Source organism: Wyeomyia smithii, chromosome 3 (genome assembly GCF_029784165.1).
Source record: "Wyeomyia smithii strain HCP4-BCI-WySm-NY-G18 chromosome 3, ASM2978416v1, whole genome shotgun sequence".
NCBI lineage: Eukaryota > Metazoa > Arthropoda > Insecta > Diptera > Culicidae > Wyeomyia > Wyeomyia smithii.
Genome location: NC_073696.1, coordinates 86,568,662 through 86,594,550, shown reverse-complemented (window position 1 = coordinate 86,594,550; position 25,889 = coordinate 86,568,662). Strand labels below are relative to the sequence as shown.

The window sequence follows — 25,889 nt, the reverse complement described above, 5'->3', positions numbered from 1 at the left end:
ATGGTCATTAAGCTGCTCTCAGCACGGTATTCTTTGCATTATCAGTTTACTGTGCTGATCATTAGTTAAGCGTTCGATTATGATAAATGAACAAAAAAGTGATTCGAATTCTGTGGAGCTTCAAATGATAAGCGACAGCACATGAGTACATGACTAGGACAATTACCTGTTTTGAGTTTTGCCATGTCTTACAGTTTCCGTAGAACGTATGTGTTGTAATTATTGATTAGTGTTAACACATAACAAAAGCGAATTCACTCCAGATTTCACATACTCTGCTGTATCATAATATTCAAGATGTAATGATTAAAGTAGTTTTCGTTTCATGAAACAATGCACATAAAGCTGCTAATGAAAATCGACTTGTCGAGTTTCAAAAGCGGTAGGGCTCAAATATTTTATATTCTAGAAAAACATCTTCATGCTTAATTTGAGCTAAATCGGACCTCGTTGACTGGGCCTCAGAGCGGTGAAAATTTCACTGTTTCGACCCGGTCAATCGGGCTGTTAGTTGAACAGAAGCACAATATTCATCCTGGATACGACCTTGGCAAAACAAGCGTAGAATAACATTTGAAATCATCACAAAAAGATTGTTCTCTCTTCAAATACTGGACTGTTTTTCCAGCTGTTTGAGATGTGGTACACGACGACGACAATATCGAACAGCATTTTTACCTTATGGAACGATTGTTCAAAAAGCTTGTTCAAATTTATCCGTTCATTATGACCAATTCAGTTGTATAGTGGATTCTGTTCTTCATGGCATATCTGTGCAATCTGTAACTTCTTCGTGGAGATGGAACAACGGGAGATAGACTAACCATAAGATAGTGGTAGCTGATGACTGGAAGTGCCCGGTCGAAGGAGAAGGTACGTGCAAGCTATTGTGTTTTATTGATGATGGCGTGGTGAAGGAAGTGACTCTAAGCCGGGTTTATACATCCCAGAATTGGAAGTCAATTTACTGTCCTTTGGCTGAAAATTGGTTGCGTCATTTCAGGTGGTGGTATTATAGCGGCGGCCTCTGTTCCTAAGAATGGAAGATACGAGATAAAGCTGTAACGATGTCCAGCAGTAGCAGCCGTTAGAAGCAACAGCCCTTTATATATTCACGAGTGGCACATGAGGCTGGTGGACCTTTGAACCCAAGACTTCGAGTAATTGTCAGTACTTTTTTCGCTTTATCGACACTGTTCGTTGAGATGCCTTATTTGTGAGAAATCGGAGACATTCAATTATTTAGAATATTTTGTGCCGATGATGAAGACGGAGTAAGAGAAGGTTGCGAAGGTACCAAGGTGACGAATATCGCAGTAATCTGGATATATTGTGCAAAGAATTCGGCATACTGCGGTATAACGATCTATACATCAGAGGTGACTCTCTAACTCGGAAACCTGGACAAACTCACCGTCGCACAAGCTCTCAAAGGAAAGTGCTGGGTGAAAGTGGCCACTGAGTCAATCCATCTCCGATAGGGTCAGCGGGGACTCAGGTGGCCACTTTCCGACTAACATAAGCAGATACGAATCTGATCCCGATAGAGCCAAGCTTAGCTCAGTATGCCCCCTGGGGCTAGTGGTACAGGCGTTGCGGTGGTGCAGACCAGAAAGATAAAAACGCCTTCCAAGGAGCCTCCCAAGTACCTTGCATTTTCCGGAAAACGAAACGCCAAGCACTTCATAGGAGGCCCGAGGTGCCTAGCCGGTAAACCGGCTACTAAACCACGAATGTAAGAATGACACAGCTGAACCTGGAACACTGTTACAAGGCTCAGCAGCTGATGAGTCGTTGTCGGATATCGCCATCGTATCGTACCCCTACTGCATCCCTCCCGGAAACGGTAGCTGGGTCGCGGGTTTAGGATGGCGGGTATATCGATGACAGTTCAGGAGGTTGGGTTAACCTCAAACGAAGGATAGGCGGCCGTCAGAGAAAAGTAATTGTTACGCTCAGCCATGTTGGTTTATCGAAAGGTTCGTTCAGATGGTTGACCTCGTAACCATGAAACAGCGGCTTATTTCATCGTTTGGGCTATTGAGTGGAAAGGTAGTGGATCTTGTTGGAAGCTCGTGCAAAGCTCACCCGAGATCTGGGTAACGTTGAGACCGAAAATACACTCAACAGAAATGGTGCGGAGTCGATCATCGGTGTGACGTCCTCCAGCCCAAGACTGATCACGAACGATGCCTACACCAATAGCGATCAACAGTCGGTTTGTTATAGCGAAGACTACAACGGGAGACAGCAAGCAACGGGTTGAGTCACCACCTCAACCGTCCGCGGGTGGAAGACATCGCATTTCGATGCAAAAGTATTTGAGGAGGCAATAAAGCATTTGAAAACGCTCCGCCCGAGTGCTTACTTATTAGTTACCACGGTATCGCGGGCGTGTGGCACCACCATACATAGGAAGCACCAGCCTTAAAATGGAAAGTCATCGGTATACTGGTGAACAGGCGTGATAGCGGACCTTCGCAGTGCGTGACGCTTTACAAGACGGAGGGTGCATCGTGCGTGAACCATTGAACATAGGATAGACCAGCGTGCAGCTTGCAGATCTGCAAGATCGGTGCTTAAGAGAGCGATTAGCACTGGTTTCGAAGGGCTATACGCGATTGCCCCAGGAGCCCATCGCCAGCTTCTTAAAGGTAAGCAAGGCACCGGGGTTGGATGAAATCCCCAAACCTGGATATCTATACGGCCATAAAAGTGTTCCGGGTAGTCATGCAGAAATACCTGGATGACTCTACCTCTCTCCGGAAAGGTGGAAGCGACTGATACTGGCCTTATTGCCGAAGGCTGGGAAATCGCCCGGGGACCCATTGACATATAAACCTATCTGTCTGCTAGATACTGCCGGTAGGATGCTTGAGAAGATTATCCTCAACAGGCTGGTAATGTACAGTGATCGTGTAAACGGTCTGGCAAGTAACCAGTTCGACTTCTGGAAAAGTAGGTCCACGCTGTATGCTATTCTCTCCGAAACCACGATAACAGAGGTGGCAGTCAGGTGCAAGAGAAGAGGCATTCGCTGTTGCGCAATCATCACACTTGTCGTGAAGAATGCGTTCAATAGCGCCAGTTAGGATTCCTCAGTGTTCGTGCTCAGGAGCATCCATGTACCGGTGTCGTTGTTCAACTTTCTGAAAAATTACTTTCGTGAAATCAACCGTGATCAACGTGACACGAGGAGTTTGCGAGTTTCTCCATGGTAAGTTCCGCAGTGCCAATCGAATGAACCGTTTTTGAACCCGTTCGATCCTAAGGTTCCATATGACCTGGTAGGGGTTCTATACAATACTAGCATTTTCCAATATCGGTCGTTCAATTGCACAGTACAGTGCCTTCTAACAATGCGGGTCAGGAAAGTCCTTAGCAACCTTGGATACAAAGCCCAACTGTCTTGTTGCTTTAGATATCAATCCTGAGCGGTGCAAATCAAATGTCATTTTTGAGTCCAACAGGATCCCTAAGTCAGTCATCTCGTTTACTCTAGAGAGCGCAATGCCGTCAATATGATAATCGTGCATAATTGGTTTTGATTTACGATGAAACGAGATTACCTGACATTTTTCCACGCTAACAATTAATTTGTTTCTTCGGCACCATTCAACAAACAAACTTAAACAGGTTTGTAAATGGCAACAATCCTCCTGCGTTAGTATAACAGCATATAACTCCAAATCGTCAGCATACACTAGTTTAAAACAACCTCTATTCAAAATCAAAGCAGCATCATTGAACAATAGAATGAATAGTAGCGGACCAAGATTGATACCTTGTGGCACACCGGAATTATTTGTAAATGTCCTCGATACGCAACCATTAATCCGCACCCGAAGTTCACGGTTCGTTAAGTATGATTCTGGTCAGGACACCAATTGAGTAGAAATCCCTAGCCGGGATAACTTGTTTAGCACTATTTGATGCCGAAATTTTGTCGAAAGCTGCCTTTAAGTCTATATATATATATGGCATCGACTTGCGCTTTTTTCTCCATGTTTGTTATACATTCCGACGTCAATTTCATCGTATTCGTTGTAACCGATCTATTCCAACTAATTTCCAACAGTTTCGAGGCTTGAAACCAGGAGTCATAAAAGACTGCTTCTATTTCATCCAATTCCACGAAAGGTACATTGACGCATCGGCTTATTCAGGAGGTATCCGGATGACACAGATCCTATCAGGCCTTGGCTGCTTCAAGTAGTATCTACTCATCATCTCGAGTGAGTGGATGTAGAGAAGACCGCTGAGCATGTCTCCTTCGTATGCCCTCGTTCGTGCGGGCGAGAAGCGACATGATGGCAGTGAGCGGGCTAAACACTATTTTGAAGATTAACCACTAATATGCCAGTGGTAGCCAACTGCCAGTCTTCAGGTGATCAGCTATGAGGTATAAGAGTAAAGAGGGTGCATGAGGCACAAAAAAACCGCTTCCCGACGTAATACTTAACCGTCATTCCGGAAAGATAAGTGCTAGAGATTGGAGTGGTTCTAGTGGATTAGATTAAATTCAACCCATTCAGCAGATTTCTCCACTACATTAAAAAAAGGAGAAACCGAAGCTAGAAGGTGTCGCTGAGCGTAGAAACAGGAACCTGGTAGAGATGGCGCGATGCATGCTGTTCGATGCGAAACTCAGCTGTCAGTATTGGGCAGAAGTAAGTATGGCGAATTTGTTTGCGAAACTTTCTTCCAACTCGAGCCAAAACGAAGACTCCATGCGAGATTGCCCATGGGGATAGATGGTATCTTACGGAGCTGCATGTGATTGGTGAACAACATCCCAACGGAGCAACGCACAAAGCTACATACCAAAGCAAAGAAATTAACGGTCACTGAGTACTCCGTACGAGACAAGTGATACATACTGTATTATCGATTTGAAGACTAACAAAATAGTAATCAACCGCGATGTACATTTCCTGAAGCAGGAGGAGCAAGAGATGTTCGTGCAGCAGACAGAAAATTCTGGGAAGGTCATTAACTACGAATTCCAGGAAGCTCAACTGCAAGAGATGACCAAGCAGCAGCAAGTTGCTCAGCCGGAGGGAGATGAAATTCAAGGACAGGCGGAGAAGAATGACAAGTACGAAAATGCCGCAGTGTATGAAGATGCTGACGAGTTCCAAGAAAGAAAACAATTCGAGGATAATTCTGATAATAAAGATCTGTTGTAGGAGGAGGCAGTTGACGTCCGCCGCTCAGAGCGCAGTATGAAAACAGTTTCGAAGGTACCAAGCGGTACCAAACCGAATTTGAATTTTCGATCATATCTCGAAGTAGTAAGTTGGCCAAAGAGCAATGGAAGGCAGCTATCGCCGGTGAACTTGCGTTGCTCGTTGAAGTCGACCTACCACAGCTGCTAACCCAGCTGAATTTCAAAAAGAAAGGTGGTGCTACTGGAAAGATGATTCGCTACAAGGTACGTCTTGTGGAGCAAGACTTTGCACAGGTGCATGGATAAGACTTTGATGAAATTTTCGAAACTTTGCTGAAACTGGTTACTAGGGTGGGACAAAAAATAAATGTTAGCTCCCATGCACTTTTCGTGTTCCTTATGGGTCCCATAATAACTGTGTAACTTTTCAGATCGATCGGTGAAACGCCCGATTTGCGCCCGATTTTTAAAGTTTCCATACGATTTTATATGGGGAAATCCACTTTTCAAAACTTTTTCTCTAGAAATTCCAAGTTGGCTCCTAAAAATATGTCAATACATAATATTTGTAGGGAATTTTCCTGGAAAAAACTCTTCTGAAGACCGTAAGGCGCTACGATGCTTGTAGAAACAGCTATTCACCCCAACCTGATTAAATGTCTGACGGACGGCTCACCATTGAAATTTTCCAGCAACACTGCTACAGCATGCTGCTATTGCAAACTTGCTTAAGTATGAGAAATAATTTCGCGTGGAATAAATTTTCAAAGTGTGATTTTTGCTCAGATTATCCTCGGAGAAGCCTCCAAGATAAATTTAAGCGATATCATTTCCCATAACATGGTTGAATTTGCAACAGCATCATGCTGCAGCAGTATTGCTAGTAAAATTCAATGGTGAGCCATTCGTCAGATATTCAATCAGTCTGGGGTGAATATCTTTTTTCACAAGCAAGGTAGCGCCTTGCGGTCTTTAGAAGAGTTTTTTCCAGGAAAATTTCCTATAAGTATCATGTATTGATATATTTTTAGGAGCCAACTGCACATCTCTATAGAAAAAGTTTTGAAAAAGTGGTTTTTCTCATATAAAATCGTATGGAAGCTTTAAAAATCGGGCGCAAATCGGACGTTTCACCGATCGATCTGAAAAGTTACACAGTCGTTATAGGACCCATAAGGAACACGAAAAGTGCATGGGAGCGAAAAAATAACATCATCGCTTTTTTCCCATAAAACCGTGTCCCAGTCTACTGGTTACGTTACGTGCTCTTCTCAGGATCGCAACCAGTTAAGAAATGGTTGTAAAGCACATTAACCTGAGGAGGCGCATTAATATGGAACCCTTGGTGTACAAATATTTATGTGGTTAGTAAAAATAGCATTAATGGAACCTCACTATATCTATACAAAAACGATTAACTTGAATCTTCGCATTGAGAAATGTCACCGCGCCATTGCAATGTAGTGTATGTAATCGTATACATTTTCTACTGTTTCCCAATTTGACATCCGTGCAGATGCTGGCGCTGCTATTGACGTAATGAACACTGCGTGAAGGCTGCACCAGATGGTACTAGTATTTTATGCGTATATTACTGGACTGAAAAAAATGTTTTTATACGGTGTAAACTACCCGAGCGGGAGAAAATATCATTATAATATTACAACGAGTTATTGGAAATACACCTCATTTTGATATTAATATGGTTTACATAGTTGGTAAAATAATAAAAAATAATACCAAAATATTGTTCTTCCAAGGCTATATGAATAACAAAGCTTGATATTTCAATAACAAATCAATAATTTGCATTAAAAATCACGAAAATGACCGATTCAGATATTTTCAATTTATTGAACACTGAATGCATAACTGAATATATTATCAATAATCAATAACGAACAATTTCCACTCAAAAACTTACTTTTAATGAGATACTTTAAAATCAATTCAAATATCTTATTGAAGCCATGGCGAGATATGATATCAAAATTTTATGATATTTTCATATGCATGCTTGAAACGTGAATATCTTTCGAATAACACGATAACTCCTCATAGCTAAATATGTTATTGATGAGTTATGATTATGTTATGATCTCCTGCCTGGGTAGCAATACTCAGAGACAATTAAGGGCGTATTTATTTTTGTACATTTTTCTTGTTATATTGCTAAACAGTGAATTAAGAATGATACAAAATTACATTATTCCAATGTTTTTAAACCGGAGGTGCACAAACCTTTTGTATAGTCAACAAAATAATGATCAATTGGGTAAAAGTATATAAAACTAAACATAACATAAAATTTACCTCCTTCACGGATATCGCGGTGCACTTTGTTATTTCTCAGGACTTCTATCGTTACCACCGAATCTACAAGTCGATCGAGAAAGTTAACATTGCGCTTTGAGAAGAGATCTGTCACCTTTGACATTTGGAACCCAGTTGCCAAATTTGCGGATTTTTTATCGTCTCTCTCCCCCTCTCTCTCTCTCTCTCTGAGTATCACTAGTATATTCTCACAGCGTTGCATTTGTTTATCTGTGGTTAAATCAATGAAATCTGATCATTTTAACGACCCTACATGGAGAAATAACTCATCAACATTCACTTTTTTTACCTAAAATATAAATATTTTTTCACGTAGAAACGATAAAGCGAAAATGATTATATTTTTACGTAATATATAATCATTTTTTTCCGTAAAATATAATGAATTTAAGCACCACTGACACATGTAGGAATATTTACCACAAATAACTGTCTTTTTTGGGTATCAAACTGGTCTCCACTAAATCTGTAGACATTGACTATACTATAGATTCCAGCTGTCTATATTTATAAATATGGATATGCAGAGTTGCATTTGGACGAAAACTAAAATAATTGAACGTTGGTTCTACAAAATATTCTTCAATACGATTCCATAGAATTGTTGAGTGATATTTAAAAAAATGTTGGTTTTGTTTTCAGAGTGTAACTTTCAATGTTTTCGGTGTCCTTGGAACATGATTCCAAAATATTTTTTTCCTTTGAAATAAGGCTTACTCTTTTGACTCTTTTGATAAACTAACTCGATATTATAAATGTACCTACGAGCTAATATTTGTGATGAAATTGTAAGTTAACTACAGCAAAATCGATTTTAGTAGAGCTACGACCAGTAACAGGAAAGATATTTTGACAGCCATCGCAGCGCTGGCGCTTCCGAGTACGATGGATTCGTATGGTCCTAGCATTAGGCTGGTAGTGTTAACGGAATCGTCCACGCTGTGGCGTGAGTCTGAGCCAACGAGATGCACCGTGGCCATATCGCCAGCGAAACGGTAAAGTTCTTTTACATTGATTTCATACGAGCTGCTGGCAAAATTAATCACTACCACTCTGTACGGGTCAAACGATCGATCCTCGTCCTCGCGTATGAACCTAGAGATACCAAATACGTTATCATTGAACGCACGCGAAGCAAATTCACCGTGAGTGAAAACACGTTCTTTGTGCAGTTTCAGGATGTCAATGTAGAATTTATAGGTGCTGTAATCAGCTTCCTGCTGTTTCAGCAGGTTGGTTTGTCTGTACAGGGGATGCACCGGAAGCCATGTTTTAGAGGCGTTAGAAAAGCCAGCATTGTAAGTATCGTCCCATTGGAAAGGAGTACGCTGAGGATCTCTAGAAGCCGATTTGTAACCTTCTTCTCCCAGGTTACACCCTTGCGGATCTCGGCTGTCCTCGTAAGACATGTCCCTGAAATCTTCCATGCCAATTTCTTCCCCATTATAAACGACAGCAACTCCAGGTAGGGTCATCAACAGCAACGCCATGCCCTCAACACGTTCGCGTCCATATCGACTGGCAATGCGAGGTTTATCATGGTTTCCCAACACCCAGTTAGTGACTTTGCCGCGAGGCATATTCTCCAGCCATCGGTCGACGATAAATTTGAAGTAGGATGCTGTTGAATCTTGATTCAGATCTTCGATCATTGCAAAATTGAAGGGAAAGTGCGCCCGCTGTTGCGTCCCATCTTCCGATTCGTAGTACCGCATTGTCATAGTAAGATTTGCGTATGCCTCCGTCATCATGATTCTATCACCGAACAAATAATCAATATAAAAGTAGGATTGTAAAAATATCAAAACACTTACACCGTCTCCAAGTTGTTCTCCTTAACGTAGTCATCAATCAACTGTCGCCAGTGCGCTATCACTTCATATGTTTCTGGTAGATCTTTGGTGTAAATGTGATGAGTGTAGCCGTAGCTATCAGGGTCTGTGTTTCCTGTGAGCGGTTCGTTTCGGAAATCTGCGACTTCGAACATGTGATTGATTGCATCGATCCTAAATCCGGAAGCACCCTTGCTCATCCAGTAAAGAAGTATGCGATCGAGTTCTTCGATTACCAATTCATTGCGGTAGTTCAAATCTGGTTGCCCAACGGCAAATTGGTGCAGATAATACTGCTGCCGGGTGGAGCTCCATTCCCATGCGGAGCCATAGAAGACGGATTGCTGAATGATAGGATTGTGAGACGTCGTTACTAGATAAACACTCTCACCTTTGAACGTTACTTACCCAGTTGTTGGGCACTAAGGGACGGCCTCCAGTCTCATTGGTTAATCCGTCATGCCAGACATAATAATTCGTGTAGGGATCTTCTCTTAGTTCGGATTTCAAGAACCATTCATGTTGATTGCTAGAATGATTAGGAACAAAATCTAGGACAATTTTGATACCGAGTTTTTTCGCTTCTGCGAACAGTTCCTCAAGATCTTCGTTCGTGCCGAACAGCGGATCAACCAACATGAAGTCACTAACATCATATCCGAAGTCTTCCTGAGGAGAGGCGAAAATCGGACTAAGCCAAGTAGCGTCGAAACCGGTGTCCTTCAAGTACTGCAGCTTAGCGGTAACTCCTTTCACGGTTCCGATTCCTTCACCTCTGGTGTCGTAGAATGATCTTGGATAGATCTGATAGAAGACCACCGTTTCCCACCAGTCTTTCTGATCGGTTTGCTGAGCCTGGGTATGAGCCACAGCAATACCCAAAACCACCAGCAGCGACCAGAGCAATCTAACACTATTCATTGCACCGGCACCGACGAACTGATTGTGCCTGACTGACCAATCGATGATATATAGGATTGATTGATTGATTCAGTGCTTGTATTCGGGGTAGGACAATATAAAATAGACGATATTTAGATTATTTTGCTCCGTGTGAGCTTAGCAAGTGTGTACGTTTATCTTACCATACTAAGCAATCATGACTTACCTTGAATAGTCTATCTTAATTAGAGAGTTGAGAGTATTGATACGGACGGTTGACCTTAGAAATGCTGGACTATGACTTGATGAAATAATACTTATTTATGGAAGTGAAAAGCGAGTTAAGTCATAATTTATATTGATTCGAAATCATTAGTAAATGGAACTGTGGAATCACGGTGCTCCCACAGACCGTTATTATAAAATAAAATGAACCAAAGAATCTGAGTACACCATTCGATTCGTTATGACGTCCAGAATGTCTGGTCAAAATTTCAAAATCATCGTACGGTACATTTTTGAGTAATGCCCTTTTGAAGGTCGTAAAGTACAAAAAAGTGATATAAAAACGACGAAATACTTATTGTAAAGCACGTTTCTCAACCACCATTTTATGAAATAACTTCCAAAACAGTTTTTCCACATTCCAAGGGTTATATTTCAAGACATTAACAATTGGTGGAAAGATTTATTTGAAAATCCCACAGTGCACAGTAGTCTAAGCCCGAAAAATCGTGATAGTCCTAGATTTGACTGTGAAAAATTGATTTTATGTACCCAATGTCTTCAGCAAGATTGGTCCAAAGAACAAGGCCTTACTTTTGGCGTTTTTAGTTTTTCGATCAATCCACCTAACAGTGAGATGAAAAATATATTTTTTTAAATTTTTTATATACCAGATTGCTTCCTTCAGCAAAGTTGTGGAAAATTTTAAAAGAAAAACAATTGTTGAATACTGCGATGTCCTATCTGTACGCTGGACACGACAAAATAGAGTTTTTTGTGGAACACCCCTCCTTAAAATCAGTTTTTTGTCTATAACTTTATCTATGATTGTCAAAACAATAAATTTTATAAAGTCTTAAGAGAATCTTAGTTGAATGAATAAAATCTTAGAACATTTTGCATTGTTTTGACCATTACAGACAAAATTATAGACAAAAAACTGACTTTAAGGAGCGGTGTTCCAAAAAAACTCTATTTTGTCGTGTCCAGCGTACAGATAGGACATCGCAGTATTCAGCAATTGTTTTTTTTTTTAAATTTTCCACAACTTTGCTGAAGGAAGCAATCTCGTATATTAAAAATTAGAAAAAATATTTTTTTTCATCTCACTGTTAGGTGGATTGATCGAAAAACTAAAAACGCCAAAAGTAAGGTCTTTTTCTATGGAATAATTTTGCTGAAGACATTGAGTACATAAAATCAATTTTTCACAGTCAAATCAAGGACGATCACGATTTTTCGGGTTTAGACTACTGTGCACTGTGGGATTTTCAAATAATTCTTTCCACCAATTGTTAATGTCTTGAAACATAACCCTTGGAATGTGGAGAAACTGTTTTGGAAGTTATTTCATAAAATGGTGGTTGAGAAACGTGCTTTACAATAAGTATTTCGTCGTTTTTATATCACTTTTTTGTACTTTACGACCTTCAAAAGGGCTTTACTCAAAAATGTACCGTACGATGATTTTGAAATTTTGACCAGACATTCTGGACGTCATAACGAATCGAATGGTGTACTCTGATTCTTTGGTGCATTTTATTTTATAATAACGGTCTGTGGGAGCACCGTGGAATAAAATATTTTACATTTGGATCGCATTGGCGTTTTGTTTCAACAAATCAATGCTTTTATCAGTTGGAAGAAAGAGAATGCAGTAGGGCATGAACTTTATGATGAATTTACGCTTCCAGCATCCCGGCTATAGTGGTCATGTTTCAGCGTGAAACAATAGAGTCGTTATGACTTTTGTGCTGCAGTTGGGTTCCCAGTAGTAATTTTCTTCTTTTCCGGTAGTGTTTTGTTTCGCTTCGAAGGAGAAAAAATCGATACGATATACACAGTAAACTTCCACGAAAATCGACAACGGAATGGGATTTACTATGTTTCGTTATCAGACCGAACTGGTCTCGTGGGAACAACTTTTGTGAACGCCATGACTCGATTGTATCCAGGAGCTTTGTGTGTTCTGGTGGTTGTAAGGAAATTATTCCTCTAGTGCAACTGTTGTTATTGGGAAAATGTTTTTCCTGCATTGAACCGGTTTTTTGACAGACCTTTTTTTGAATTTTCATTCCTAGAGGATTTTGAATAACTCATTTCACTAACCAATTAAAAAGTTGGAGTTTAATTGTATTCAATTAAGTTGGAATAATGGAAATGAAGATAAAAAAGAGTTTGTTAGCCGCAAGTCAGTTAAGTGATGAACTATTGCAAAAACGAAAATAATGGTTACCGAAAAACAATCGAAAACCTCAAATTTTGTCAGAGCAGTGTGAAATAAAATCAGAAGCAAATCATACTACTTTTTTGTAAACAGCAGAAATTTTAGAAATCATGGGACCGGGACCGGAACTAAAACACCGATATTTTGTCATTCTTTCAACACCAGATTTTACGCTAGGATGTTAGTTGAGAACAAGAAAGGAGTTAAAACTGAGATTTTTACTGCTAACGTTTTTTCGACTTTTCTACAAAATTTACTGTGAGTTCCAATTATCAGGACCCGTTTACTTGATTCGTGATGCTTATTTTTTTGTTTGTTTTTATTTTCTTTTTTTTTGCGATGGCGAGGCAATCTCTGCCCTTGCCTTCTTCGCAAGTTGAAAAAAAAAATGTCCCACTCAAATTGTATGTAGCTGGGAATTGTGTGATGCTAGCGTATTCGCAAGATGCATACGCCGCTGTACACATCATCTGAGATTTTTTCCAGTTATCGTATCTACGTACAATATATACTTTTCGGTAGCCTCTATTTTCATGTGGATCGCATTCGATTCAGCAATTGCATCATCTTCAATGTGCATGGGGTAGAATAACACTTTTGTTCATAATTTTGCCTGTTTGAAAATGTTTGGTCGTAGGTGGAGCATCTGTATCGTCTTGTACAGATTGAAATTCAATTTCATAGTGTCTCTGAGGAGTTTTTCCACCTCCTAAGTTGGAGGTCGTACGGGGCAACCTTGGGAATCAGCATAGACGGTCTTCTTAAGTATTTTTATTTGGAATAGCGTTTTCAGTGTTTGGAATAGCGTTATTAGGGTAAATTAACCTATAGTGGACCCCTTTCCTATAATGGAATATCCGCCAGATTCCCTTAATTTATGCGAAAACTCGAAAGATTTTAAAAAAACTTTCGTCGAAAACATCTTATCCTCACAGCAAGCAAGGTAGTAATCTTTTAGCCAACGATGTAAATTATCACTCACGCTCATTTTTTTCGCAAGGCGATAGCTCATTCAATATGCACATTTTTTAACAACTTTGTATGACGAATTTGAAGTTTTCAAGTAGTACAGCAGAACCATGAGAGCACATTGAGGAAACTATCGCAATAATTATTAGTCCATCCGTCATACAAAGTTGTACAGAATTGTGCTAGTTAAAAGAGCTATCGGTTTGTGAAAAAAAATGGGCGCGAGTGATAATTGTTTTTGCTTTCATTTTGTCTCTAGGATAATTGTCATTCCAGATTTTCCGAAAACATTATTTTTGTGTAATACCTAGTCAGATTGCAGAAAAAACTAGGGAAATTATATTAAAACAGAAAGAAAGTTCATTGGATTTGCCAAACTTTCACAGCGCACAGTGGTTTGAAAGTCCATTTTGACGCGCTTAATTGATAACTCCTCGTACGTTGGATATAAAATATTGACGTCTTCATCAAAATTGATAGGTATGACCCCCTGCATCTTCTGGTGCTATGAGATTTGTGATTAATCTCCCTAAAAGTTAGATGCAAAATCAGGATTGATGTCTTTGACAAAGTTATAGGTAAAATCAGTTCGACCAACTTTGTCGAAGACACAAAATGCATATCTCTTACTCAAATTGACTTAGAGAGCTTTTATTAAAAATAGACCTGTCAAAACACATTTTTCAATGAAACATATTTTTTTCTATTTTCTATGCCTTCACTATGTTCTACAAAGTTGTTAGTAGCATCAATATACACAATTGTCTGAAAGATACTATATTCGTATTGTTTAAAAAACTATGATTTATGGACTATTTTTTTTTGACATATTTCAAACCTCTGTATCTTTCTTAGAGGCACTTAGATGCAGATTCTGTAGTCATCATATGAAAGTATGACAATTGAACTTTCAAACGCTGGTAGTTTCGCTAGTCCACGACTTTCTGCTGAGGAGTTTGGTTCATAACAAAAAACCTCGTTTTCACTCTCTTTAATGATTTAACCAGATGAAATACTAATATTGTAAACCAAGATACCACGTAATAAGTTCCTATCTATGGTGACCATCCCACCAAGCGTGGTTTAACTATTCCAGAACATGTAAATTGCATATGCTTGAATGAAAGTGCTATTCTCTCGATGAAACAAAAAAATTGATTTTGCATCTCACTTTTAGGGAGATTAATCACAAATCTCATAGCACCAGAAGATGCAGGGGGTCATACCTATCAATTTTGCTGAAGACGTCAATATTTTATATCCAACGTACGAGGAGTTATCAATTAAGCGCGTCAAAATGGACTTTTAAACCACAGTGCAGTGGTGGAAACTGCTTGAAAAATATAAGTGAACTGCTGCTAGTTTGATAAAATGCAGAAGGTTGTATCCAAGGCACGGCCGTGTGACTGACGTTGAATAACGCGCATTTGGCATTAACAAATGTATGGTTGAGTACTTAACTAAGCACTACAAATGCAGAAGCACTTTAGTTTGTATTTTAAAAAATTAACCAGATGGTAAAGACTTAATCGCGGGACATCAGTTGGAAGAACTATTCAGGGGGCGGAATGGGTTGTGTGAAATGAAGCTATACACTTGAACCATTTTGATGCGTTTTTTGCGGTTTTTGTAAGCGTGCCCTTCTTCAAAAGATGACAGTTCAATCAATATCAATATTTGCCACCACTCACATGCTGCTGCTCCAGGAAGAATGAGAAATTCAATTCGATGGCGTGCGTTTCAATGAGCGACTAAAATTCACCACCACCCGCTCTCTGCTGCTCTTGAAAGAACCTTCCGCTTTGCCGGTCGATTTGTATGGTGCAGCGGTTTCCAGTAAAGCATAAATGATCGGCTGATCAATGAAGACTAGATTGCTGCATACTAACTTTTATATGTTATACTTCCGGTGGCCGTGTCGTTGTGTACTCGAGCGTAAGCGTTTGAAATCTTTCATTCTGTTGTTTCACTCCATTCTCGATTTTTTGGAATGGCACCCTACTAAAATAAGACGTTATTCAACGTCAAAAATAAAAGAATAAAACTGGTATTTTTTTCCATTGTATATTGCGCCTTTAAATGGTGCAAGTATGTCTTTGGTAAAAAGAAGGTCCAAACTTGGTTTTTAAGCAAAAATTTGTTCTACCAAATAACGAATGGAACATATAAAAAATCTGTGAAATTTCGCAAACACCATATTGTACGTTATGAGAAAAATGGAGTATTGTAAAATACACTGAGTAAACAACTTGAACAAAAATCTTAATGAATGGCAAAACCACGTGTTTCCATGCAAACTATCCAATATTTGTTGATTAAAAATATGGAATGTTGCAAGAATTTTTTCTGGTTGCACCAATAAAATTTTGAACAATTGAAACAATTGTTATTTACTTGCTACATTCTCGTTATTCTACACAAGTAATTACCTAGTGATATTCTGCAACAAAAATGTCGCACGGTGTGGCGTACTGTTATTTTCTAGATTTTTTTTAAGTTTGAGCCGTTTTTTGCTAATTCAAGATCGTCATTGACTGGTGCTATAGTCATGACCATCCTAAATGCGAATATAAAAAATCTGATTATTGTTCAAAACCATACGGTTTTTTTATCTAATATTTTGCTTGAGAGCAATTCCACATAAAACAGGCAACCAATTTAATCAACCATTTTTGATTTGGCTAAAACTTTGCATAGACGTGTCTATATGCAAAAGATGCCATTTTGTGCAATTGGTTTAATTTTTTGGAACACGACTTATTCTTGAGAAGCTTAAATATGCTATTTTGGGAAGGTACTGATTATTACAAATATTTTTAGAGCCAAAACGGTTCGTTTGATCGGGTGACGTCTTCGGCAAAGTTGTAGATAGCAATTTGGTCTTTCCAAAATAACATACACTCTTAAAAGAATTGTTTTATGAAAAGAAATTAAAAGAAAAATTAAAAATAATTATCTAAAAAAGTTTATTTTCAGTAAATGTAATGTTATCCGAGAGCAGTTCCACAAAAAATGTCCCAGTTTTGATATTTTTTTAAATTGTCCCTTTTGATTTGGCTGAAACATTGCATAGACGTTTCTATAGGCAAAAGATGCCATGTTGTGCTATTGGTTTATTTAAATTTTAGAGGCGATCTGTTTTGGATAGAAGTACATACATATTAGAAGAGTAAGTAAAGTAAAATTTTGATTTATTTGTATGATATAGTTTTTTATTAATAAATGGAGATATTTTCAACTAGCCCAACAAACACCGACAGAGCAATAAAAGTGAAAGTAAACAAAATTTAATCTTGCTTCTTTTTACTTTAGTATGCTGCAGCGGTTGTCGATAGATTCTTGTAGCACTCTGTTCGTTCCATAAGGCTCTACCTCTGGAGCCTTTTTCTGTTACTTATAAGTTGATTAAAAGTGTACAGTGTTGGTGAATGATGTCAAAATGATGTTCGTATTCAGTGTAAACAACCACTACGTGTTTTCGAGAGTTTTAGTACAAAACAACAAAAATCCAGACGTTTTTTTCCAAACATGGCAAGGTAAAGCAGCTGTATTTGAAATTAATCCATAATTTTGCGGTACTTGCCATTTCTATGATGAGTGCTGATAATTTGTTGATGGACTTACCTAGAAAGATAAAAAAGCGGTCATAAGTTTTTAAAATTTGGTAGCTTTGGTAATTTATTTGATTTTTATGTGTCAGAGAAGGAAAAGAAAATTTAGGAGATGAACTGTTTTGATTAATCTCATGCGCTACCGCACGTTCGGAATTACTAAATTTATTGTAGAAAAATTAATTTTAATCCGTATATAACGTAGCATACGATCACAAAAAAAAAAAAATGCTAGGGAAATACGACATTTTTTCAGTCGTAACGGTGGATCACAACGCTATTATGTTTTATATCTGACGTTTCGGCCTTTGGACTCCTCTACGATACTACTTCAAAAAGTTCGATGCTTTCAATTAATATTCCTGTAAGGTCATACGGAATATCAATTGATTACGTGCGAGTTGACCCGTTAGTAAATAAAGTTGAAATATGATCAAGGATTACCTTCAAAGTGCATCTTCATTAATTTGTATTTATTAATCAAAACGTTGAAAGAATAAATTTTCAAAATAATACTTCTGCAACTTCGTTGTTGACGCAACTCTCGAGCGGCCGGATTTCGTGCTGGCCGATCATGTGTAGACCATATCAAAACGCTTCCCATTATACTGGAGCAGATCAGCAAACTCCAGGACTCTCGTTTACTGGTGTTCGTTGAACCTGAAAAAGCGTTTGACCGATTCAACCACGGAAACATCTGGGGTGCTCTCAGGTGTAGAGGAGTTTCAGAGTAGCTAGTCCATCTCATCGAGGCTCAGTACGAGGCGTTTTCGTGCATGGTGTTGTGCAGTGGCGTCTGGCCGACCTTATAAGGGTTACTGCTGGTGTGAGACAGGGTTGCATTTTGTCACTGCTGCTGTTCCTCATCGTTATGGAAGAGATATCAGTTGGAGCGATTGGAGGTAGACCAAACCGAGTATTGGCTTCGGAATCCTTTAACAATGGAGCACCTAAATGATCTCGACCTAGTCGACGACATTGTTTTGCTGGCACGCCGAAACATGCAGAGCTAGTTAGATAAACTCTCTCAGAGCAAGTTAGATGAGTGCTCCCAGGTAGCGGGTCTCTCAGTCAATGTAGCAAAGACTAAGTCTAAACGTTAAATCTGTATTGCTGTACATCTGCGAAACGTGGTGCGCCTCAGCGAAGACAAGGCAAAAACTGTAGGTATTTGTTAATCACTGCATGTGATACATCATTCGTGCCTGGTTGCCTGATAACTAGATATTCAACGAGGAGCTCTATCATCGATGTTATCAACGGCCGATAGCGACAGAAATTCGAAAGTGTTGGTGGAATTGGATCGAACACACCTTGAGAAAAACAGTGAACGGTATTTGCAAAGAAATACTCGGCTGGAGTCCGCAAGGACAACGCAGAAGAGGCAGACCCATAGGCTCATGGCTCTAATTCCTTCCCTTTGTTCTGCCGGACTGGCGAACACGGACCAATAAGTAAGTGGGTTAAATTCCGCTCCATTACAGAGATAGAATTCTCAATCTCAGCGGATGAATTACCAATTCAAGGATGCTATCATTGCAAGGAGGGACAGTCAACTGCTTTAAAAATGATCTAAGAGTTGATAGGAATGTTGTTGGAAAGTTTTAATTGGATCTGGTACACTGAAAGTTACAAAAATCTGGCCCATCATATCAGAAATCTTAACCAATCCAGAATTTGTTTCATCAGCTGGATGTGCAAAAGGAACATCTGGGGTTTCAGATGTTCCTGAAAGAGCTGGGAACTCCTTCTGTGACTTTAAAATTGCTATTCCAGGAGGTGCTAGCTTAAGTTTTCCGTTGAACTTTTCGGTTTGGATGCACTATCCATTCCATTTAGGGAAATCTTGGGACCTTTTCAGGGAAGTTAGTGAGAGGCAAGGTTTTTTCTCTTACCAGACTCCCCGAGATTCCCACTAATGGATCGTCAGAGCCGTTTTCGTCAGATAACAGGAGATTGAATGTGTTTGATATAAATTGGAACACTTGGAACGCTCCTTCGAAGACCGCTGCAACTTCTTCCTGCGCTGCATGAGCATGTTAGGAGAGATGACACCCCGTTAAGCATACAGACGCGAGGCATACGGACGCGAGGCATAGTACGCTAGGCATAATGGACGGCAGGCATACGGACACGAGGCATATGGACGCGAGGCCGAATGGACGCGAGGCCGAATGGACGCGAGGCCGAATGGACGCGAGGCCGAATGGACGCGAGGCCGAATGGACGCGAGGCCGAATGGACCCGAGGCCGAATGGACGCGAGGCCGAACGGATGCGAGGCCGAATGGACGCGAGGCCGAATGGACGCGAGGCCGAACGGACGCGAGGCCGAATAAACGCTAGGCCGAAAGGACACAAGGCCAAGGGGAAGTGATATGGAATGTGTTATTATCGTCATCATCAACACAGCATTCGATAACATGTATTTCGCTTCAAAGTGTCATTTGAAAAGCAATACACTCGCGGCCTTCGGCCGACTCGCTGTCCAAGCGAATGCTGTCCTTACTCGCTACCGCTCGTTCGGACTTAACTAAGGGAAGAAAACTCTGTTTGAGTAGACCTAGCAAACCAGTAGATCAGTCGTTTGGGTGCGAGAGGCCGCCGCTTCCGACGGCGGGTCGGCGGCCGGCTCGGACTGCGGAAACCACGGCGGCTTAGTGCCACCTCGTTTCCTTGCCCTCGATTATGCGTCTTCGCCGCATGATTTCAAGAAAGGTATTATACCCAACTTAAACTCTTTAGGAATATAATAACACCTGAACTACATAATTGGATCTCATGCGATCGTACAACATCGCATTCGGCCTCGCGTCCATTCGGCCTTGCGTCCATTCGGCCTCGCATCCATTCGGCCTCGCGTCCATTCGGCCTCGCGTCCATTCGGCCTCGCGTCCATTCGGCCTCGCGTCCATTCGGCCTCGCGTCCATTCGGCCTCGCGTCCATTCGGCCTCGCGTCCATTCGGCCTCGCGTCCATTCGGCCTCGCGTCCATTCGGCCTCGCGTCCATTCGGCCTCGCGTCCGTTATGCCTTGTGGCAGTATGCCTCGTATCCATTATGCCTCACATCCATTATGCCTCGCGTCTGTATGCCTAGCATACTATGCCTAACATCCATATGCCTAGCGTCCATATGCCTCGTGTCCCGTCCCCGTTAGGAGATCATGCTGAGTCTCCCTGAGTTTATAAACTTTTCTGTATTTTTACAGAAGGAATCATCAGCGTGATTCTCTCCGCACTAACCGCATCGTGCTTTATTGCAACAAAAGGTGGCCGTGTGGCCTAATTGCTTGCAGTGAACGTAGTTCATCACTCGAGGTACATACAGCCGGACAGACAGCCGAACCCGGTGGATCGAGATATGGTTGAGCAGCGCAGATCCGAAAAATGTGACTCAATACGAGTCTGACGGGGTGCAGGTTTTCTCAACCTTAACTGAGTGATATTACAACAATTGCTTGCAATCTAGTATTTTAACCTCAGGAAGGCTGCTGTTCTTAAAACAGCCAAAAGGAACCTTCAAGATGCGGACAGACTCGGATCGGTCACTACAAAGTCGATATTCACGTCATAATCCTTCGTAAAAAGCTTAGAGGTAGCAATACTGTTGGCCTGCCCGATATTGATAACCAAGAACCGCAATTCGTTTGGCCTAACCTTAGGAATTTCAGCCGAGAAGTGTGACGTTAGATCATTTAAAATCTGTTTATATTAAGCGATTTCGATTTAGCGCCTGCTTTGGGCCGAAAGTAAATGACTAACGGTACCATCGATCCGATCCGTCTGGGATGATGGGAAATGGACGAGGAAGGAAAAAGGTGGAAGATAACGGGTATTTGGACTGGAGGATCAGGGGAAGCTTGCTAGTCGTCATCAACCTCCATCCTCATGTGGTAGCACACTATCACAGTGGAACGACAAAAGTGATGAAATATTTCCACTCATGCAAAGCGGCATACACCACGCCAAAAAATGTCGACACCGGTTATCGTCATAGCGAAGTGAACAGTTACAAACTTTCGTCAGGCAATTTTTCCAAGTGCTTTGCTCTTGTTTCTGTGATTTATATTCGATTTAGCGACTGCATCATCATTCTGAGTTGATAACTAGTTATCTGATTGCAAAAAAAAAAACTGCAACGAAATTGTGCGCAGAGCCGAAATAGTGTAAAAATATTGCATCCCAGACTGGTCAATAAACTGAAAAGATGGTTTGAATGTGCGTTTGGTGTTGATATAGTAGAATAAAAAAAAAACAGTGTATGCGACCTGTGAAATGATAAACATTTCCATTACACGGATCGATACTGAATCAACGGTTGTTGAACAGATCAGTGCTTTTGGGTTGAAGAGAAACAGAAATATATTGACTCAATGGAATGCAATAAAAATTGTTGTTATCTTCGATTGCAGGCTCTGGAAAAGAATTTCATTTTTTACTGAATTTCCTGAAAATCTGATACATCGTGGAAACGGCAGCCACTCTGCTACCTGTAATCTTCTTTACTCTTTTTACTATTTTTGTTCTGGTGTCTGTACTGGAGATAAACAAAGAAAGTGTTAAAGCAAAATTGAACAAAATAATCTATGACTTAACAAATATTACACACAACTAAAATTTCATAAAAGACGTCTCGAGCCATAGCTATTCTGATTCTTTGTGTTGAAATTGTACGCTTGGAGTGTAACTAAGCGAATGTATGGATGCCCATAAATTTGAATAAATTTCTCCTGCCAGTAAGAATCCCCATCTCTGTTTGTTTGAAATACTCACCGATTACGTACGAGTACCCGTCCAGTGTGAGCACACATTTTCGAGTGGCTGGCCCAATTGGATAACGCAGCGAACGGGTCAACAAGCTCTTGCCGGGCAGCATCCTGCTACCACCAGTCAGTGGATCCGAGTGGCACTTGTGCACCGCATCCTTGCAGCAAGGAATACAATCGCCGCAGTCGCCATAGCAGTCGTGGCACCGTGCCGAACCACGCTGGACCAACTTTAACTGAGACGACGGCACCGAAACAGTTGACTCGGAATCAACGCCTTGGCACTGTTCTTCCTCGCTGGAGCTGCTGTCGGCCATCTTCTTTGGTTGGATAGAGATTATTTATTCAGCACATCACTAACAAACTTCTCGTTTCCACTCGAAATCATCGCTTCATTTCAAGCCAATTTTACTCTTTGGCACTATTTGCTTTTCGCAAAAGTGTTTTAATAACCCTTCCCTGGTGATTCGGCTAAATGTCGTTTCAATTATAGTTTAGGCCGAAAGTCGATCAATATAAACGAAGACAGACAACTGGATTCACCACTATTAATTGGTCACGTATTCTTGGGATTGAGAAAACCATTTGCGGATTGCATAGTGCCACAGTTGTTTACGAAGATATCGCATTCGGACGGTTACATTTTATGCTGAAACATAAGATTGACTGCTCCCTTCACTTTAGCATTTTTTACTATCATGCTAATAAGGTTAATACAGTTTATCTACATTTGCATATGAAGTAAATTCCAAGTACACACACAGTTGTGGGACACCAGCTACTTATCGTTTCGGGGGACGATGACGTTTTTTGACTGGAGCAGACGGTTGTGCTTCGAGGACGTTTGCACTTGCCAATTTGGCATTCGGACGTTTTAGGATAGTTTTTATGCAGCACGTCTGGTTTGTGAATTCGGTAACTAGAAATAAAAAACGCACGCTACGAGGATGACTGGACTGGAACTGGTTGACTTTGCCAAGTACTGACGATTCGGCGGCCGATGAAACCCTTTTTTGCTAGAATCGCACTTGTTTTATATTAATCACTTCACTTTGAACTGAATGGGGCGAAAAATTAATAAAAAAGCGAACCCAAAATGGCCCTCTGCTGTAGTGAAGCGAGAAAAGTGTAAAGTGAATTTCATTCTGTACTACATAAAAAAAAAAGATTGGTTGCATGTTTTCGCTGAGTGGAAGTAAAAAGCTTCTGCTACGCGATTTGCTCGACGGTTAAGTTTTTGCAAATTGTGTTTGCATAATTTTCCTGCACGATTTAACAGACTTCGCAGTGGTAAACATGTTTTGGTTCAGCTCTCTACTTTTATTAGATTGTATCTTAGAGGAGATAACATTGTGTCGGTATCGTACTTCGTCTGATAACATTCCCTCATTGCACTATTTCAAGAGTCCGTGGGTTCACCCACAGCAACGCATTTTTTGCTGTTACGCCTCATGCAACTCGAATGCCGTCCTTCAATCAATCAAACCTGTCGCAGTACAACGTATTTCAAAATGTCAAGCTCCGCCAACCTTAACCCTCTAGTGCCCAGTGCCACCTTCAGACGGTCTTCAATTGAACCTCATCAGCAAAATCCATACGTTCATTGGAATGCTTGATCAAAAATATACAATTCATTCTCTGACAACAAAACGATTGGATAAATAACTCGAGCGCTAAACCTTAGCCTACCTACACGTTCCCCCTTGCCGAATGTTTTATAAAAAAATATGTTTGTCGTGCAACACTACCTACTTGTTTACTAATAATAACTGTTTGTAAAGTACGCAACCAATAACTACTGGGTTACCTATAATATCTGTTTTCGTTTATAAATACGATTGCACTACTCCAGATGTGTTAGTAACAGTTTGCATTTTGTGAAGATGAATAAAGTGAAAGGGAATACACCTAGCCCAAATGCTGTAAACCCTTTCCTGATCATCGGTGCTCATCAAGCTTACGCAAATTAAACGAAAACGTTATCGCGAAATTAAAAATATTGAACAGTCAAGCTCATTTTAATACGTCTTTATCAATTTGTGATTCGTGTAGTTATTGGAATGATAGTCAATCCACCATTCATCCCTTCGTTGTTTACTATTCAGAATCTGGAACACTCACTGAATCAGAATCTCATGATACTGTTGCGGTTCAGGTGTTCACCGCCAAATTAATGAGTTTTTTGAAAACAACAATAGAGTTGATTAATGTCTGATGGAGCTGCCTCACAATATAAAAATAGAAAAAACTTTGCAACTAAATATAACGTCGATGCAGAGTGGCATTTTTTTGTGACTTCTCATGGTAAAGGCCCATGCGATGCAATTGGTGGCATATTAAAACGAATGGCAGGTAATGCAAGTTTAGCTAAAGAACATGAACATCCCATTGCAAGCGCAAAAGAATTGTATGATTGGTCTAATCAGAAAAGTAATAAAAATTCATCCAAAATGTCATTTAGTTGGGTATCATATGAAGAATATGAACAAGGAGTAACAGAATGGAGCAATATTTTCAAAAAATCTATAATAATAGCTGCCACACAAAAGTATCACTCTTTTGTTCCGATTTCAGAAAAAAAGATACAAACGAAGATGTTTCCAAAAGATGACCAATCATTTACTTATGATGTATATAAAATATAAAGTGAAACTAGTTCTGTAAAGTATCTATGTCATAAAAAATATGTTCTCAAGATAATAAAACTCGAAAATAAATATTTGATTCTTATATATATTTATATCACTTAGAACACTTAACTCTTTTCTTGAGAACCGTTCGCCCAATCGTTTTGTTGTCAAAGAATGAACTGTATATTTTTGATCAAGCATTCCAATGAACGTATGGTTTTTGCTGGAGAACCATGGACAAATTAAGAAAAACGTGTATTTTCCTAAATAATTATAATTTTTCGAGCTTAAATTAAAAATAACTCGAAAACCAATGCCTTTAGAATGTTTACTACCAAGAGCTTTTTGATTTAAAATGACTCTCTGCATCTTCAAAAATCATCAAAATACAAATATTTTGAAAAATGTTTGAATTAGAATTTTCATAAAAAAACTAATCTACCATAAAAAAAATATTTTTCATTTCTCCATCCTGGACTTTTTTTTTAAAAGTTGCGTATTAACGTCGAGCTTCTTTAAAAAAAATAAAAAAAAATTCAACTCTTTTTTTTTTAAATTGAAATTTAATATTTATTTTTTATTTTTTTTGGTCAAAAAAATTTTTTTTTGTACTGTGTATATTTTTTTATGGTGCATTTTTAATTCCCTACAACTCATTCTCAGACAGTTTTTCTATACAACCAACGGTTTCTGGGCTACAATGCTTCGAATAAAACCTATGCCGAAAGGCATACGCCCATTTAGAATGTAACTCATGGGTGTAAAAAATCTCTCCACCTGTGAAAAATGCTCAGTTTGCTAAGCCAAATACGTGTGCAAAGTTTCATTCAAATCATGGTCAATTAAATTTTCGCGTATTTCCAGGCGATTTGAAATGATTCTGCTCATGTGTCAATGTCGGCTAAAACGGCTGATTTGTGATAATTTGCGATTTATTGGGTGATAATCGCGTTCATATCCAGACCACATAAATGAATTGTCCCGGGCCTAGTGGAACGTTATATACCTGGTTCGAAAAATAGCCATCCATCACATGCGTGTTAATGACTTTGAAACGAATTGGGAGGGTTTGATGCCAATCTAATCAAAACATAAGTTTTTATAAATTTGTGGTCTGGTCTCGGTTCCGGGTGCTTCAATCCGAGAGATGTAGATGATTTTGAGATTTAGTTTGTTGACAGGTTGAAATTTACCGCAAAGGTACGTTGTTTCGATATGTTCGAATTATATAATTTCCGCGAAA

At 39.8% G+C, this 25,889-nt stretch overlaps 2 protein-coding genes across 11 annotated transcripts in view; both read right to left on the bottom strand.

The window, feature by feature from the left end:
• Positions 1-25,889, bottom strand: part of LOC129727122 (dual specificity calcium/calmodulin-dependent 3',5'-cyclic nucleotide phosphodiesterase 1A-like) — a 601,383-nt gene that overhangs the window by 216,423 nt on the left and 359,071 nt on the right. For 4 of the 10 annotated variants that reach the window (XM_055684607.1, XM_055684601.1, XM_055684602.1 and 1 more), the window contains exon 2: positions 22,024-23,073. The exons of the other annotated variants lie outside the window; for them this stretch is intronic. In XM_055684607.1, the coding sequence (XP_055540582.1) occupies positions 22,024-22,333 (310 nt within the window). In that variant the 5' untranslated portion in view covers positions 22,334-23,073. The remainder of the gene's footprint in view (positions 1-22,023; positions 23,074-25,889) is intronic. 10 annotated transcript variants of the gene reach the window in all.
• On the bottom strand, positions 7,336-10,297 carry LOC129727125 (maltase 1-like). The gene is made up of 3 exons (XM_055684612.1): positions 9,745-10,297; positions 9,319-9,680; positions 7,336-9,259 (listed from the first exon to the last, which is right to left on the bottom strand). The coding sequence occupies exons 1-3, from the start codon at positions 10,255-10,257 to the stop codon at positions 8,302-8,304; spliced, it is 1,833 nt and encodes a 610-aa protein (XP_055540587.1). The 5' UTR covers positions 10,258-10,297; the 3' UTR covers positions 7,336-8,301.